This window comes from Syngnathus leptorhynchus, chromosome 8 (genome assembly GCF_054491065.1).
Source record: "Syngnathus leptorhynchus isolate UIUO chromosome 8, UIUO_Slep, whole genome shotgun sequence".
In the NCBI taxonomy this organism is placed as follows: Eukaryota; Metazoa; Chordata; class Actinopteri; order Syngnathiformes; family Syngnathidae; genus Syngnathus; species Syngnathus leptorhynchus.
Window position 1 is genome coordinate 8434578 of NC_141202.1, and position 15220 is coordinate 8449797.

A 15220-nucleotide genomic window follows, 5' to 3' on the forward strand; every position below is an offset into this window, starting at 1 on the left:
TTGCGATAAAGTACTTTTGAAATACTACACAGAAACATCCAATATTTTACACAATTTGGCATATTATTTCATTGTATAGAATTAATTCAAGGTGCTCGAATTATGTTTTGTGTGTTGAAAATGAGGTGTTTGTTCACATTTGCATCAGAGACAAATGAAAATATAGGTATTCTTTCCAAAAGAAAGAGCACATTCATGGTCCAATGTTATTTCAGTGCTTATCGCTATATACAGTTTAATTCATGACAAAGTATATGAAACATGTTTTTTTTTTTAATGGCCACTGAAGTGCATTTGAAGGAGCTCTGGATGGTTCATTGGCCAAACTAACTTCATGTATTATAAGTTAATCTATTGAAGGCATGATTTTCCATTAACCATTCAAATTAATGAGCAGTGAATTTATATACAGCTTGAAAGATCCTAGAAGTTATCAGACAACCAGTACGAGCATCACGTTTTGTTTTGTTTTTTGATGGGATTACTGTTTGATTCAATACGGTACGGCTCAATTTGACTGGGTATGATGCAATGAGTTGCTTGTGGTCTATGCACAATATGAATGAACTTGTCAAATAATATATATTATATATATGTCCACACACACAGCCCAGATTATTCAATGCAAAAGAAAGTCTCACTCATTCATCAGATTACACTGAAACAACAAATCAGCAGTTTGCTACATGATATATGGATGGAAGCTGTTCATTCTAACAGCAGCAAGAATAATACATATTAAATAGAGTTTGAAAGGACAAACCATAGTAACAGAACATATTTAATACTCGTGGTATGTGAGTAATGAGTTTACATTTATGAGATGTGTGTTTATGTTCAGATGTGTCCATGAATATTTGTGAGATCAGATTTATTCATCATATTTCTGTTTATGTTTGTTTAATTTGCTACTTAATGGAATTCTTCCATTGTGGCTGACTCAGTCTTTATGACTTCCTACAATCCTTCCCAATTAGGTGATCTTGAAAGCCCAGAGAGCATGCATGCACATAGAGCTGTAGCACACGAATAATCCCTAAAACAACTTTAACTTTGCAGAGCAAACACATCAAGACAAATCACCACTCTCATTTAGCCTTGTGTCCTTACTGTCTTAGAGAATAGAGAATCGTCACAAACAGCTATTAGTTCATATTCACTCAAGCTCACAAACCAGAACAGCTCAGCTGACGGTGTTAGTTTTTTTGTAAGAATCTTTCAAAGGGACATTGCCAGTAAGCCATGCCCTCCAGCTAAAAATGGATCCACTGCACGAGGCTTAGGCAAGAAGCAGCAGGATGCCTAAAATGCAGCACTGAAGTCTCACTGCTGCAGCAATTGAGTCACAAAGCGCACAGTATTGTTCCCCCTCCATCACATTCCCATATATGGCAAGATGCAGATGTGATGTCACCACACGTCAGAAAAGGAGGTGGGTTGTGTAGTATCCAGCAGATCATCCGCGAGTGAATTATCTGAACTGACGAACAACAAAGAGCCATGCAATTCGTAGAGTGGAAATAAAATCCGATCCTATTGTGAGTTAATGACATAAATCCTCTGCTGTGACACTGCATTGACCGTGTGACTTCATTAATCAGAACAAAAAGACAAGGCTAACAATAACAAGGGCAGGAAAAGGGAAAGCGGCATTCCGACTTGACAACGCCAAAGATTGCCAGGCATCAACATTCTTTTCATTCTTTCAAGTGACAAGATTTTGATGTCTTCTCTCAGAGCAATTTTCCAGGTGTGCTAAACTACTACTCAGGATGGCCACATACATCCAATTGCCATGCACTCAGGACAAATTACTAAATTAAAACAAGGCTTTGATGCAGTTCCCCCCAAATATCAGAACCATTGATTTCTTTCCCCTCCCAATAACTCAAATTCCATTACATGAAACTTCATTTTGCACTTGTAGTCTTTTCCCAAATGTTCCATGATAAAAACTATCACAACTGCCATCTGTTTGACTCTTGAATTGCCTATGTGACCCCAGCTCTGTGCTCTCTGCCTATCCTAAATGTGTGACATCCTATTGGAAATCTCCTTCCTTGAGAAGGGTACCTGCTCTATTAATGACAGCAATACTTCTTGGGATGGTCACTATTGAAATAAGATATAACAAAAAAGACAGCAGCAAGCTGAATGCGCCTGTGAGCTCAGGCATTAAAGTCAATCGAAGCAATAAGGACTAATAGCCCATTTACAGTGATGCATCATTACTTATTCCTTGAATAATTCTGTGTAACTATAAGACCATTCGAAATAAAAGAGATGAATCCAAGCATCGGCATTACCATATATGATAAAACCATGTTACGTCTCAGCAACTGCTGTTGTTGCATCAGCACGACCTGCTTTTTTCTGCCGCTCTGCTGCAAAGACAGTTTCATGCATCTTACTGTATATGACTGGGTAGCACAAATTATAACCTTGTTTGAAAATCTCCTCATGATTTTAAAGAGAGCTCAGTTTCGACTTTAAAATCATCATCATTTGACTGCTACGAATGGCTAAAGGTCAAGCAACAATGCCACTCAACCAGACAGATAGAACAACATCGCCAATCACAAGAAGAGCAACATATGCAATTTTATCTAATTCACTATGAAGTCCTTTACAGTTTCCTTGGTTTTATAAAAATAATGTATGCTAGGTCCAGTCAATTGAAAAGAGAAAGGGGAGGGGTAGACAGAGATTGGAAGTCCAGGTGGGTGAAAAATTCTTTAGCTCATCATTTCTATGCATTACATTTATGCAAATACTGTACGTCTCCCAGGCTTGCCACTTTGATGATGTAGCTGGTTTTCAGTGGCTTGGTTTGAGCTAGATCTGGTTTATTCTGTGGGGATGAGTGCACATGTATTAAGAGTGAATGTGTGTGGTCGATAAAACGTTGACTTGAGCTGCAAGGGAGAATGAGTGAGGCTGGATGTGACTGATTTGAGTGGACTGATTTGGGGAATCACATGATGACATGTTGTTGATACAGCACTTACAAGGGTGGAGGTTAAGTAGGGCTTGCTCAGCCATTAGGTGAGATAGGCAGATGCTAAGAGCTGTGTATGAGGTGCCAAATATCAGATCAAAATGTTCCTTCAATGTAATTGTATTCAGACAAGTTATTACTATCAACACTCAAATCAACATTGAGTGGAAACAAACAATGGTGAGCAATAATGAGTACCAAGCTGAAGTTGCTTTGTACTGCTGCAACAAAACACATGGTAAATCACCAAAAAAGATAAAGATACAGGGAGCTTTTGTGAGCACCATGACGCATGAAAAATCCAAAATCATAATATATATATATATATATATATATATATATATATATATATATATATATATATATATATATATATATATATATATATATATATATATATATATATATATATATATATATATATATATATATATATATATATATATATATATATACAAAAACATACTTTCCTTGAATATGTATGCCACACAACATTATGGTTAACATTTTAATTAGTTGGAAAGTCAAAAGCCTTCTTCACAGATGGAAAAAAAAAGTTTCTTAGTGCTGTGAAAGGATGGTATTGCAACTCCTCCTACTCAAGTACAAAGTGTCCTGAGAAGATTTGTTCGTTATTTCAGTCCTGCACATCAGGTCCACTTAGTGCTGACATTTGACGCTGTCACAGTTTAGGGACATTGCCTTCTGCTTCTTCAACAGTCAAGCCACATACCACGGTTATTAATGGTGCAAGGCAGCAAGACTAAAGCTGGACAAGAAACTTTGAGGTCACTATGTACTTGGGAGACTTTAAGAATGTGGTCTTGCAAACACAGTGGTGAAGTGTTTTACATGGAGGTTATTCAAACCCATTTAGCCTTAAATTTAATGGACTAATTAAAAGAAAGATTAACCTTTTCCCAAGATGATACCCTGAAGAAGAAAGACACCACTGATGTAAGCTTGTTGGTGGTTTCACTTTTTAGTTTAATTAATTTCTCAATTAAAGAACGGTAAACACAAAAATACATAAAGCTCATAATCGTGAAACGTGTAGAATTATACATTTGTGTGCATTATACATACAGTATGTGTGTGTGTGTGTGTGTGTGTGTGTGTGTGTGTGTGTGTGTGGTTTAAAGTTCTATATCTTGCTGCTGGCCACACAGTGTTAATTGGAAAACAAATCTGATCACAGTACCTCCTTTCAAGTAAAACCATAAATTCTATCTATCTATCTATCTATCTATCTATCTATCTATCTATCTATCTATCTATCTATCTATCTATCTATCTATCTATCTATCTATCTATCTATCTATCTATCTATCTATCTATCTGTCTATCTATCTATCTATCTAGCCTGTATAATCTATATCTATCATCCATCCATCCACCCACCCAGCCATCATCCATCCATCCAGCCAGCCATCCAGCCAGCCAGCCAGCCAGCCAGCCAGCCAGCCAGCCAGCCAGCCAGCCAGCCAGCCAACCATCTAGCCATCCATCCATAGGATATACAGGAGGTCCTGGAGTTCCGAACATCAGACTTACACACATTCGTGGATACAAACGCTGACAGATAAATGTTGTGAATGTTCATAAAATCCTATACTTTTAACCGTGCACCACATCAGACTGTAGTTTCCCTTTCTGCAACGAACACCAAGCAGCATTGCTCCAAAAGTCCATATCCAACACACATCGATGATAAGAGGAAGGAGGACCTCTCACTAGACGTCCATTTACAAGGTTCTGTTAAGCACCACAAAACAAAAAATGACCACCTTGATTGTTCACATGCATGGGCAGGAAGGCAGAGAGCCTCCCATGCTTGCACATTCCTGCGAAAACATTCTCCCTTCCATAAGCACATCAAGCAGCACCTTCTGTGTTCTTGTTGTTTATACTGTTTATGGTTAGTCTCTGCTCCGCACTGCACTGCCTGTAAGGTCTCCTTTTTAAGAAGAGATGCAGCTCGCATTCTAAGTAGGCCAAGCCCCAATAGACTGTGCCATCAAATTAGATACAAGCCACAACTGGTACACTGCTGTTTGCTATTCCTCTTTGCAGAAAAAGGTTAAAAGAGGAAACAACATATACACAGATTTTTTTAACACACTGAAAAGGTCACAATGCATAAACAAATCTCTTACTGCTGAAACTTAATACAACACCTTACCAAGCCAAGACTGAGCATGTCAGCCCTGCCTGCTACCTCATTTGACATTGAGATCTTGTATATATTCATTTACCTTCTACAGAAGTGAGGAACTGCCAATGTGAAGTAAAAAAAGAATGACTGGCATATTTGTTTAACATACAAAAACACAAAACGTACGTTAAAACAGGTTCGAACATTCTCACAAATAGTTTGAATGTCAAACATTTTAATCTACAATGGAAGCTCCATGCATGCATCTCAATTTACTCATCATTTATACCAACATAGAACTTGTACATTTTGACAGTAGAGAGCAACAATGAACATGACGTGATTTAGCCTGTCGTAGTTGAAGTAAAGTCTTGCTCCGACCAAGGTGCGATTATTTTCCATTGTTGGCGACTGTAGCATGATGCTTGTTTAAATCAGAGTCCGTCAGTGTTTGTTCAAGGTCACGGATATGTGCAAAACCTTTGCCAGACGTTCGCCAACAGTTTTTGTTCTCATGTCAGTTCAAAATTGTGACCTTGAACAAACTCTGTCAAACCCTGAGAAGGAGAACATTCAGTGCCTTCCAAACACTCGCAATTGCTCACCACTCTAGGATGGGGGCTTAAATGACATTTCCTACAATAGTATGATCTTGATTTTTAATGTAATACGATTCGCTAGCATTGGAAGTGACTCAAGTGAATTGCTACTCAATTGCATATGTAACGTGTTTCTTGAACCCAAACTTACTAAATCTTAAATGACTTTTTTGTAATAATAATAATAATACATATTGCAAACATGTTGATTGTGTGATGACTTTTCGAAGAATAATTGCATAAACACCTGAGTTGACGTAAAACAACACATCACCAACTAAATATTTGTAGGACTGATTACAATACTGAAGCGATACACTGAATATGGAAATATGTACAGTATGCCTTGCAGTAACATTCCCACGGATGATTACTGTTATTCTTTAACTGTTTACTTTGTTGCCATAACACACTTGTGTCTCATGCAGGATATAATCAGTCACTTAAACAATCTGTGATTGACTCTTAAATGTATCGGTTGCGGCCACCCTAAAAAAGGAGAGTATTTCCCACCAAGCAGTGGATACCAGCAGACTGCATAGATGACAGGAATCCTATCCAACAGTCAAATAGATTTGCATTAGCCATTTGTGCAGTTAACTAGTGCCACAGGAAGTCATCATTTTTTTTACAAAAGAGCTTTCTGCATGAAATTGCACAATTTACCATGATACTCTATTTTCATACTTGGGTCCTTTTCAAATATAGTATCAGGTATTGTCCTTTTTTGTTACTGGATATCGTGTAACAAATTTTGAATGTTTTTTTTTTTTTTTTTAAACTGCCTTGTTCCAGGATATTAAAGGAATAGAATGCACTTTCTGTTCTCTCTCACACAGGGACACAGGCACACTCTAGCAGCGACCGGCACGCACTAACTCTTTTGGATTTGCTAAGTATGCAGTTTTCATGTCAATGAGCAAGCTGGATTTGAAATCAGAGGCAGTGACGCTGTCTGGCTCTCTGGCCATATAAGTGGGTAGGTAATGAAAAAGCTGAAGGGTGAGTCAGAGGAGGCTTTAATAATTCTTGCCAACCAAAATAACATCTCTGGGGTGGAACTGTGTGGCTGGGCCAGGCTGGACCCCTCACACCAGTCCGTACGTAAAGTGGCTAGCAATAAAGGGGCAGATGAGCTGCAGGAATTGAGATCTTGTTAGCAGAAAGTAGGGATATGGAGGTATGATCAAGGTGGGCAGTGCGCCTTTACTTCTACAATCATTGCTGACAAATGATGATGGGCTTCAGGTTAAACAGCTTGTCTGCTTCTAATGGAAGAATGAACCCATCATCTGGGATTACCAGTGCCAGTCGAATATTTTCACACTAAATATTTCCACTCACTTAATATTCAGAAGACATTCCTGACATTCCCACCTAATCCTGCTAATGCTCAGCACATTAATCTTTCAGGCCAAGAAAGATGCGATTGAAAGGTGAAACTACAGCCAACTACAGTATTAATGTACAGTACATCCTATCGTTGGGAAATGAAAGTTTGGAAATATTTCAAAAACATATTGCCTTTTAAGTTTGACAAATATGCATATGTAAGCATATGTTCAATGGAAATAAGATTTTGTGGTTGAACTGGCCTTACTTAAAGCAATAGGTGATACTGTGCATTGGTGACAGTGACCGTAGCATTAGAGACATCTACTAAATCCAGTGAACCACATTGAGGAAATGACGTCGTTTGCATCCTGATGTTTTTCGTACGTCATAGTTTGGAGACATTCCAATTGATCACACTTAACATGTACAGTATAGTGGAATAACTCTGTCCGCTCATACATGTAAATGGGATTTTCCAAATGTTTCAGAAACTTGAATTTTGACTTTACCCAGATATTGACTGCATGCAAAAATTGCCAGTACCACTGTATCGAAGCACAATGAGCCAGAATTAAAAAGCTGTGAAAAGGTTGGGTGATGTGGGCAGTGTGAAAGGTGCTGATGATTAGCGTAAAATGTTAACCTATTTGTCATAAGTCCCAATAACCTCACAAGCACTAGACCGCTGCTGAAAAATTGGCCTGACGAACCATATCATGAACATAATGTTCAAGACGAAAAAAAAAAAAAAAATCATTCCAATGCAGTAATATTGTTTTTCAAATAGACACAATGTAAGGTACAGGACATAGTTCTCCCCACCATTTCATCTAATGAAAACGTTTGCTGGGACCTGTGTGCTCAGCAAAGGCACATTTTCACCTGAGGTCAGTGGCACTGACAAGTCAACATCTCAATCAGTGAGCCCACATCTTGACTTCCGATAAGCACAACTCAGAATCAAGGGCTTTTCTGACCTAAGCAAGAATACAAACCAAAATGATCCAATCAGTGGTGATCCTTTTTTTTTTGTATTTTTGAATCTGAGAAAGCATAATGAAGCAGACAAGGTAAGGATATAGGATGTGCAACCATAATAATATATACTAATCTTGATACATTGAGCTTCCTCCCTTTTCTGAGCCACCTCCGGAAATCAACTATTATCCTAGAACAGCTAGTAAATACTGGGGATTAAGCAAATATTACACAGTGTTTCATTTATGCTAGCCAGCAGACAGACAAAATTAATGAAGGCAGAAGAGGATGCAGGAGGAGGCTAGGGCAGCTTCTTATTCTCTGTTTACTCAGCATCTGTCTGCCAGAGTAGAAGGCTTTTGATCAATCCTTGGCTGAGTTCTCTTCTCCGCTGCATGGCAGAAGAGGTCCGGCGAGACCGCCAAGTATCGTGAGGGCTGACTCATTTGCAACCCAAATGAACTGAGCTAATTGTACACGTTCTGGCAGACAGGGGAACCGCACACGGTGCAGTGTTTTCAAAATATGGAGATAATTAATCTCGTTGAGCTTGTGAAATACCATCAGTGCTCCAAACGAGGATTTGAGAACAAGCGAGGGATGAGATGGATGACAACAGCAATGGGCTGCATAGACACAGATATTAGGTTAAGCTTTTTCATGATTCTGTTATCACATGGCTACTTGAAGTGTATTTTTGGTAATTCAATAAAATAGAGCATGAAATGGCTTTGGATGTTCAGCACGGTGACAGGATTACGTGAAAAGCAGCCTCTTAGCCATTCATGAAACAATGTGATGATGATGATGATGATGATAATAATAATAATGAATAATGAATAATAATAATAATAATAATAATAAAGCAAGATACAGTTAAAAATATTTTAGCCCATTTTGCATTCCAAAGCGGCATTGTTATTTTGTATGTGTATGCGCAACTTGATTCGTGCTGCAATTTGCATATTTTGTGTTTCACAAAAATAGTGCGCCTTTTTTATGACTTTTTTTTTTTTAATCGACCCGTTCACTGATACAGCATAGAGCGTACTGTACATATACTAAAAGCATACTATATGAAAACAAAAACCCCTGCGTATAAACTGAAACAAGAATTATGTTGTAATGTTGCATATCTTATGCTAAAGAAGCAACATAGAACAATGTTTTGTGAAATAACTTATGTTGTTCCCCTTCCGCACAGGCCCTACACTGACAGCAGGCAATAACAGCAAAATCAGGGAAATTCAGACTCTCTACAAACTACTAAATAGTCTTTGACATTGACAAATAACATCATACATTGGGGCATATGGTTGAAGGAAAAGCACCATCCCTGCAGTTAATCTTCTCTCTTCTGGCTATTTAAAAACAAATGACATCAGACATCTGTGTGAGCACAAAAAGCAGCAATTTAAGAAAGCAATAGATCTGGTAGGTCTTGGACTGCAGACGTACGGCCAACCATATACGCTGTCCCAAACACAATCGGAGGAACACAGTTGTGTCTTCTCTTCAGTCTATTTATAAATTGGGAGGCTTTAAGACCTGGGGCAAAACTGCAATGAAAATACCCCCTATGATGAAATTGAAATTGTGTTTTACCATGTGAACTCCAGAGCTACTGTCACTCAACCATTAATGATATTTTAAGGTCAAGGTTCACATGCACAAAGGCATACACACGTGTCTATTCAACCTTGGAGGTACTAATCAGTTTCGCTCCACAGACATTAAAAGGATCCAGATGTCAGAGCTTTGCAAGGGCCAACATTTCTGTCTATTCAATTGTTGACATCTTTATTGCTTGTCCTGTTTCACTGCATAGAATGAGCCACAGAGAAAGAGCTCTACGTAATGTACATGTAGCGGGGTGATGCTTTAAGACCGAGAAGACCTGCAACCACAGCTGCCAAAGGCAATTTCACCGAGCATGCAGGTCAATGGGATTAGCATCCAGTAAAGCAAACCAGGAGTTGAAGGCATCAGCAGGATGCTTATGTAACTATATGGTCCACTTTAAGATAGCAATCATGTAAATTTTTTTGTCTCTTGCTTGTGAGAGATGATTATGAAATGATCAACAGATTATTTTGTTCAGACATTGAAAAACTTTTAGCTGTTACTTGCTGCTGACAGTTCCGACTGCTACTCCAGTCGTCCTCAGCGCCGTCATTTTCATTGTCAGAACAAAAAAATCTGTTTATAATTGACACGTAGACATGATGAATCATGATTATGAAAGCTGAAGAGCTAGAAGGATTCAAACATTTTGAGTAACTCGCTACACTTTCACTCATTCATTTTCTTTGTTGCTGTTATCATTTTTATTTTAGCTGTCTTCTTGACTTTATTGCTCTCTCCAGGCCTTTTCTTTTTTCCCTCTCCAGTGTGCAATCATCAAAATTCCTCTCTTAGATGCCCAGGCAATAAACCGGGGCCTCCCTTATTCCTGCATACATTTCCCTTGGCGAGGACAAAGCCAATAAAAGGTTGGTTTAATTACAGCAGCTGAGTCCTGCCAACACCCAGGTACAACATCATGGGGTTGAGGGGTGCTGGGCACGCCGAGTGTGGGCGTAGTTTTCATGTAACTACATGAAAAGTCATATGGAACAGCGAAAGGCTGAGCATAACAGAGTTACTTTCACTGTTGGTGGAGTGACAATTATATCTAAGTTGGTACCAGACACATTCAAAATGGTTGATCAGAACTGAAGTACCGTATTTTTCAGACTATAAGGCACACCGGACTATAAGGCACACCTTCAATGAATGGCCCATTTTAAAACGTCCTTATATAAGGCGCACCGGACTATAAGGCGCATTTATTTTAAAGGAACGCCGCGTGAAGTTGTGCAGAACTGAGGCCAATTTAGAAAGACTACTTAATCTGAATTGTTCTTCACACACATCTTGCTCAGTTGCCAAGTCTGTTTTGAACAAAGCATATGTCCCAAGACATAAAAACCAGAATGAATAAATCACCAGTTCAAGTAGCCCAACATGACTGTGACATTATTGTTGATTTGACAAGTTGTCTTTTCTCATGTTCACAACTATAACATGCTGTATGTAGTGCTCTTAAAAGCTCAGACTGCAGAGCAAGTTGCAAATATGCTTTCACTGTGGAACGCAATGTTATACTGGAAACTAAAGTTAACAGTTGAGAGTTGGAGGATAACTCCTAAAAGCACACCCAAGAACAGCAAAATAAGTTTAGAGTTAATGAAGAGCAGCACAGGGTGCTGCATTCATTCTATTGCACCCTAATGCCATTATTCTAAACCAATCACTAATTAAAATTTAAAAGCACCTATGAAAAGATTAATTTCACATGTTTACAATATATGTCAAAATAGAGAGTTGTCACTGGAGATAAAAAAATAAGTTTAAGTTGTGGTGTGTGTAAGTGTGTGTGCGTGTGTGTTAAATGTAAGGAACACTCAACCATTGAGGCCTTCTAAGAACAGATCCCCACTTCCCATTAGGACCTCGGCTGACACGTACATGCATAATACATGGAAGCAGAATCTAAAAGCATGCAGCCCATTAGCAGGCATGGAATGGACAAAAAGAGAATGAAAAGAGAGACCTTGGACACAAACCTCAAAGCTGGAACTGACAGAAACTTGTTTAGTCTGATAAGAGCACTCTACTTCTACTATTCAGCATCAGATTATGTTGTTGTTCTATAATCACAGTCAAAAGAAATGATCAGATATACATTCACAATTTGTGAGCGTCGATTTCATTGGGTCAATATTTTCTGCGGTTGTTATTCAAAGCAGTACTCCAACTGTGGTGGCTATGAACTAAGCTAGATCTGCTGCCGAGTGTTGTTTAGTGTGCTTATTGTGTGGACATATTTTGTAAAAATGCTGGTAATGATAACTGTTCAGTGCAATTGGGTTCTTTTTTTTTCTCTCAACGGCAAGCAAGCCTCGAATCTATCTGAATATTGCAGATCTCTGCTCCATATTTAGCTCTTCCGGTTGTTGAGTGGTGTTAGATGGCCCAGAGCCCAGCAATGCTGTACATTTAAACTTATTTTAGGGTAGGGAGCAAGATCATACTAAGGTGATAAAGAGTCAACTATAGAAAAACTGTCATCTTGCAACCCCCCAGCTTCTTCCACCATCAGCATAATGTGTCTGCCATGGCAGTCAAGCCAGATGACCAGAGGACTCTCTGCAATCGAGTGAAACAAGCATTTAGCAGGCTAATCATAACATGCTCCAGTGCATCAAAGCCAGAGCCAACTTTCTTGACACATCACACAAGCAGTCTTCAAACTATAGCTATTATATAACTTACATTTCAAAATCCACCAGAGCAGGTTGCACTTTGATCAAAAGTTTAAATTAAATCCAGATCCCCCCCAAAAATAACACCAAGGAAACACATTTTAGACAATCCAGGTGCATTTTCCAGGTACAAATAGTCTGTTTATAATTTCCCATATCTACATTCACGTGATTACAGGTAAAGGAATCTAATATCTAATAGTGATTTTTTTTTTTTTTTTTTTTTTTTTTTTTTTGTGAGTGTGATTTGTGAAGGGCGCGCGTGTGTGTGTGCCCCCCTTACATACTGGAACGAAATGAACACAATGTCATGCATTTGAATGTGTGGGTGGATGAGACCCTGCGGCTCTGGAGTGTCTACGGTACTTATTTCCTGGGCTGAAGTTAAACTCCCGGTCTAAGATGACCGTCTTCATGTTCTTCTTCTCTCGGGTCGCACAAGCACAGCACAGCCTCTGAGAAGCGCGCACACGCTGCAGCAATGATGCGCTGGAGCATGCACGCACACGCAAGCTCAGGCGCAATACGTCGCAACCCACAAACTGATTATTATTTGTACCCGGAGCGTGTGATACAAACACACACGCACATTTAAAAAAAAAAAACACACACACACGCGCACGCCCACAAGTATAGCGCACCAGAGCAGCATGGTTGATATTAGCTGGCAGAAAGCTCTGCAGCAGCATCAGCATCATCAGCAGCATCAGCAGCAATAAGCTCACTTCTCTGCCGGTGGCTGCTACTACGCGGGCATGGTCGCTAATCAATAAACGCAACAATCCTTCCCACCACGAATACTGGCTTGACACGGTAACGGGGAATCCCTTCCTCATAAATTAGTCCTCGCTAAAGGAAGCACTCACCCTATGTTGCTCAGCGCCTGCTCCAGCAGTTCAGTCTGCAAGATATTCTGAGGCGCCGAGAAAGCTCCATTGAAATGGGATAGAACCGAGCTACAAAACTGACGCAATGTCTCAAACTGCATTTTCGCCCTCCTGTTTGCTTTCTTTTGTGTTCGACAGCACCTCTTCTCTTTGCAGTTTTGTTTTTCTTTCACCCACAACACATCCCAAAAACATCCGTCTCCCCCCCTTCAACACATTCTCCCCGGTTTGTGTTGATTAGTATCTCACGGGGCGCATTAAACGCGACGACGCCGATCAAGTTCCATATTTCACCAATAGCTCCTCGACAAGCGTATCCTTAGGTGAGACGCATTCCGGGTGGGATCTTTTGGTCATAATTCTTCGGACTTGCAGTAAGAACGCGTTGCAGGTACCCAAACGGCATCGTTTATTCTCCTGGTCGTGACACGAACGTCCTGACGCGGGGCTGCGATCGGCGAGTGGCCGCCCGCAGGAAGGTTGAGGTGGGGAAACATCCCCATCCTACACGGCGATCGGGAGCTGATGCTGCTGCTGCATCTCCTCCCCGGAGCTACCTCACATCCAAGTCATATTTTTGTCGAGGAACGCCGTCTCGCTAGCACATACGCGCGCTGCTGCAACCCACTCTTTGTCATATCTCTTCTCCTGCGCGCTCTGGCAAAAGCGCACAGCGGCAGATACATCGCAGAACACCCCAGAGGCGTCCACGCTGTTGTCGGGGCTTTTCCGCGTCTGGGGTCACACCATCAGCTCATCATTTCAATGCAGTGGCGTCCGATAGCAAATCCAGCTCTCAAGTGGGATTTGTGTGTTCACGACGTGAGCGGATATATACGCGATGGGTGGAGGCTGGTCGAGAGGAATTCCGTCCCATCGAGTTTAAAGCTTTATTAATCGATTACCAACAAGTCCCATCATCTCATGCACCTTTCAAGCTATGACAATCAAATCCTCTTATGAAATGAATTGAAAAGCCATTAATCTGTTCAAAATTAAAAAAAAAAAAAAAGCACCGCATTGTAAGAAATACACTGTTTAAAACGAGTAGATGGTGTGTGGTCTCTATGTTTTAGGTTCCATCTTATACAGCACTTTGTAATAGCAGTGGTTGTTTGTAAAATGCTCCATAAATAAAGTTGAGTTGAGTTGGAAGTCTCAACAACTGTGTTTCTGAGCTGTGTAGCTTTAGGAGACTTGGTCAAGTGCTTAGACCAGTCTGAGTGTCTTGATATGTGTCTCAGCTGCTGCTTGTGAGTGTTCTCATTTTGCATTTGTGTGCTTAATTGTACACTATTCAATAAATAGCTGAGCGTGCATTGCTGACTGTGACTCACATCACTGGAGTAGCTGCATATTATTGTTTGCTTGTATAACCAAAATCTTAGCTCACTTCAATCATACGTTGTGGCCCCTGTGAGACAAAGTATTGTTTCCCTTCTTTCTGCTGGTGAATTGTGTTCTCCTACACAGAAGCCTTACCGCAGTAATAAAACATACATCTCATGTTTCACTTCAATTTTAACACAGTATTCAAGATCCAACAATACCATGTTATTTCATTCCAAAATGTTAGAGACATTATTTGAACTGCTATCAAGGTAAGTCTCCCAGGTATTAACTACTCATCTACCCCTGATAGACTTTCACATTAGTTTAATCAGTTCCTTAACAACTTTACAACAAAAGGGCAATAAGTGTCCTCCACAAAACCAGCCAACTGGATCACACTTACTCACTATCCTTGTAGTCAAGATGTTGGGAATTTGTAGATACACTATTGTCAAATTCCAACTAGTTCAGATCGTGTACTAAATAAAGCATTATTGTTGTTTTCACAAAAGAAAGGGAAGGGTGTATAATTTGAAGGCCCCATGCTATCAAAAATATATATATTTCTATTGTTTATGCATTAAAATCAAAACAAATCTGTGACAGTATAAATTGCTATACATGTTTGT

At 39.6% G+C, this 15220-nt stretch overlaps 1 protein-coding gene across 19 annotated transcripts in view; it reads right to left on the minus strand.

Moving 5' to 3' along the window:
- rims2a (regulating synaptic membrane exocytosis 2a) overlaps positions 1–15220 on the minus strand; it is an 88739-nt gene that overhangs the window by 46003 nt on the left and 27516 nt on the right. For 3 of the 19 annotated variants that reach the window (XM_085918371.1, XM_085918378.1, XM_085918372.1), the window contains exon 1: positions 13239–13673. The exons of the other annotated variants lie outside the window; for them this stretch is intronic. In XM_085918371.1, coding sequence (XP_085774497.1) covers positions 13239–13360 — 122 coding nt within the window. In that variant the 5' untranslated portion in view covers positions 13361–13673. Of the gene's footprint in view, positions 1–13238; positions 13674–15220 lie in introns of those variants that run through there. 19 annotated transcript variants of the gene reach the window in all.